The following is a 3,418-nucleotide window of genomic DNA, read 5'->3' on the forward strand; positions in this document are numbered from 1 at the left end:
AACCACGAGCTGGCTGCATTCGGTCCATATTCCTCCAAACCTGTCCTATCCATGTGCCTGTTTATCTGTTTCCTAAATGTTTTGATAGTCCCTGCCTCAACTACTTTTTCTGGGGTTCCATACACCCACCACCCTTTGTGTGAAAAAGATACCCCTCAGATTCTTATGAAATCTTTTCCCCTTCACCTTAAACCTATGTCCTCTAGACCTCGATTCACCTACACTGGGCAAGAGACTCTGTGCATCTACCAGATCTATTCCCCTCATAATCTTATACACCTCTATAAGACCAGCCCTCATCTTCCTGTGCTCCAAGGAATAGAATCCCAGCCTGCTCAACCTCTCCCGAAAGCTCACACCCTCTAGTCCTGGAAACATCCTCGTAAATTATCGTTGTACACTTTCCAGCTTGACAACATTGATGCCCAGAACTGGGGAGACTGGGAAAAGGTGTGTATAGACCACTGATGCTCAATATCAAACGTGAGATATAACATAGAATAGTACATTACTGTGCCCCATAATGTCTGTGCTGAATATGATGCCAGGATAAACTGATCTCATCTTCATCAGTTCACAAGTCACAGAATTAGGCCATTTGGCCCATCAAACCTATTCCACCATGCAATTATGGCTGATCTATCTCTCCCTCTCAACCCCATTCTCCTGCCTTCTCATAACTCGACACCCGTACTAGTCAAGAATCCATTCATCTCTGCCTTCAAAATATCCACTGACTGTTCCCTCACAGCCGCCTGTGACAATGAATTCCACAGATTCACCACCCTCTGTCTAAAGAAGTTCCACTTCATCTCCTTCCTAAAAGAACGTCCTTACATTCTACTTTCATCTGCCTGTACATGATCCGCATCCCTCTGTTCCCTGCACTTCCATGGGCCCATCTAAAAGCCTTGGTGGAGCTGGGGGGGGACGGTGGGGGGACCTGGAACTGAGCCTTGGTGGAGCTGGGGAGACCTGGGGCCGAGCCTGAACCTGGAGCAGGACTGGGGAGGAGCTGGGAGGACCAGGACCAGGGGAGGACCATGAGAGGAGCTGGAACCAGGACCAAGGGAGGACCAGGGGAGGAGCTGGTACGACGAAGTCAAGTCAAGTCAATTTTAAAACAACCCACGTTGACCAAAGTGCTGTACATCAGAACATCCAGTGGCACACCAACATAATAACACATCCATAGAGAGTTTACAGCACCCCCTCAAACGCTAGGGATTAGAAATAGGTTTTGAGCCTGGACTTAAAGGAGTAGATGGAGGGGGCAGTTCTGATGGGGAGAGGGATGCTGTTCCACAGTCTGGGTGCTGCAAACGCAAAAGCGCGGTCACCCCTGAGTTTAAGCCTAGACCGCGGGATAGTCAGTAGCCCCAAGTCGGCCGACCTGAGGGACCTGGAGATAGAGTGGTGGGTTAGAAGATTTTTGATATGGGGGGGGGGGGGGGGGCAAGCCAATTAAGGGCTTTGTATGTGAATAGGGGGAGCTTGAAGTTGATTCTGTACCGTACTGGGAGCCAGTGGAGAGAGGCCAGAATCGGGGTGATGTGGTCCCTTTTCCGGGTACGCGTCAGGAGTCTCGCTGCGGCGTTTTGAACCAATTGCAGGCGGGACAGGGATGATTGGCTGATCCCAGTGTATAGGGAGTTGCAGTAGTCTAGGCGGGAGGAAATGAATGCGTGGATGATTTATTCAAGGTCGTCAAATCGGAGGAATGGTTTGATTTTAGCTATGGTACGAAGCTGGAAGAAGCTGGCTTTTACCACAGCGTTGACTTGCTTGCCAAACTTTAATGCAGAGTCAAATATCACGCCAAGGTTTTTGACATGCGGTTTGACTAGGGAGGATAGGCTTCCAAGGCTGCCTGTGATCGTTTTGATGGAGTCGGGGGGGGGGGGGGGGGGGGGATAGGATGACCTCAGACTTGCTCTCGTTTAGTTGAAGGAAGTTCTGTGCCATCCAACATTTTATGTCCTCAAGGCAGTGCATGAGGCTGATTAAATTTTACCGGTTGTTGGGTTTCAGGGGGAGATAAAGTTGTGTGTCATCAGCATAACAGTGGAAAGAAATGCCGTGCCTTTGAATGATTTGGCCAAGGGGGAGCATGTAAAGAGAGAAGAGAATGGGGCCGAGGATGGAGCCTTGTGGAACTCCGCAGGAGAGGCTAGCTGGAGAAGAGGAATTGCCTATGTTGATGGAGAAGCTCCTACTTTTGAGGTAGGAAACAAACCAGCTCAGGGCAGTGCCATCAATGCCAGGACCAGGGGAGGACCTGGGGAGGACCAGGACCAGGGGAGGAGCTGGGAGGATCAGGGGAAGAGCTGGGAGGATCAGGGGAAGAGCTGGGAGGATTAGGACCTGGGAGCAGCTAGGGAAGACCAGGGGAGGAGCTGGGAAAACCTGGGGAGGACCAGGACCAGGGGGGGAGCTGGGGTAGACATGGGGAGGAGCTGGGGAGGACCAGGACCAGGGGAGGAGAGGCTGGGAGGACCGGGGGAGGAGCTGGGAGGACCAGGGGAGGAGCTGGGAGGACCTGGGGAGGAGGGGCTGGGAGGACCGGGGGAGGAGCTGGGAGGACCAGGGGAGGAGGAGCTGGGAGGACCAGGGGAGGAGGGGCTGGGAGGAGCTGGGAGGACCAGGACCTGGGGAGGAGGGGCTGGGAGGACCAGGGGGGAGGAGGAGCTGGGAGGACCAGGGGAGGAGCTGGGAGGACCAGGGGAAGAGCTGGGGAGGACCAGGGGAGGAGCTGGGCGGACCAGGGGAGGAGCTGGGAGGACCAGGGGAGGAGCTGGGAGGACCAGGGGAGGAGGTTGGAGGACCAGGGGGGAGGAGGGGCTGGGAGGACCAGGGGAGGAGGGGCTGGGAGGACCAGGGAGGAGCTGGGAGGACCAGGGGGGAGGAGGGGCTGGGAGGACCAGGGGAGGGGCTGGGAGGACCAGGGGGGAGGAGGGGCTGGGAGGACCAGGGGAGGGGCTGGGAGGACCAGGGGGAGGAGGGGCTGGGAGGACCAGGACCAAGGGAGGGTCGGGGGCTGGGAGGACCAGGGGGGAGGAGGGGCTGGGAGGACCAGGGGGGAGGAGGGGCTGGGAGGACCAGGGGGGAGGAGGGGCTGGGAGGACCAGGGGGGAGGAGGGGCTGGGAGGACCAGGACCAAGGGAGGGTCGGGGCTCGATGGCGGATTCGTGGGCCGCAGCGTCTAATGGCGGCGGCAGCGGGCAAGAGGAGGAGGGAGCGGAGGGGGAGGAGGAGGAGGACGAGGAGGACGATGGCCCCGACCCTGACCCTGACCCTGACCCCGGGCAGGGAGGTGAAGCCCGGCCCGACAGCGAGCAGGAGGCGCTGCTGCACCAACAGCTGCGGCGGGCGGCGAGCTTCTACTCGGGCTGTCTGACGGCCAGCGCCGGGCAGGAGG

General features: G+C 57.3%; 1 protein-coding gene across 1 annotated transcript in view; it reads left to right on the forward strand.

Moving 5' to 3' along the window:
* Positions 1-3,173: 3,173 nt before the first annotated feature.
* Positions 3,174-3,418, forward strand: part of LOC144608808 (biogenesis of lysosome-related organelles complex 1 subunit 4-like) — a 16,974-nt gene continuing 16,729 nt past the window's right edge. Inside the window, exon 1 of the mRNA XM_078426938.1 lies at positions 3,174-3,415. Coding sequence (XP_078283064.1) covers positions 3,178-3,415 — 238 coding nt within the window. The 5' untranslated portion in view covers positions 3,174-3,177. The remainder of the gene's footprint in view (positions 3,416-3,418) is intronic.

Source organism: Rhinoraja longicauda, chromosome 2 (genome assembly GCF_053455715.1).
Source record: "Rhinoraja longicauda isolate Sanriku21f chromosome 2, sRhiLon1.1, whole genome shotgun sequence".
Classification (NCBI taxonomy): domain Eukaryota; kingdom Metazoa; phylum Chordata; class Chondrichthyes; order Rajiformes; family Arhynchobatidae; genus Rhinoraja; species Rhinoraja longicauda.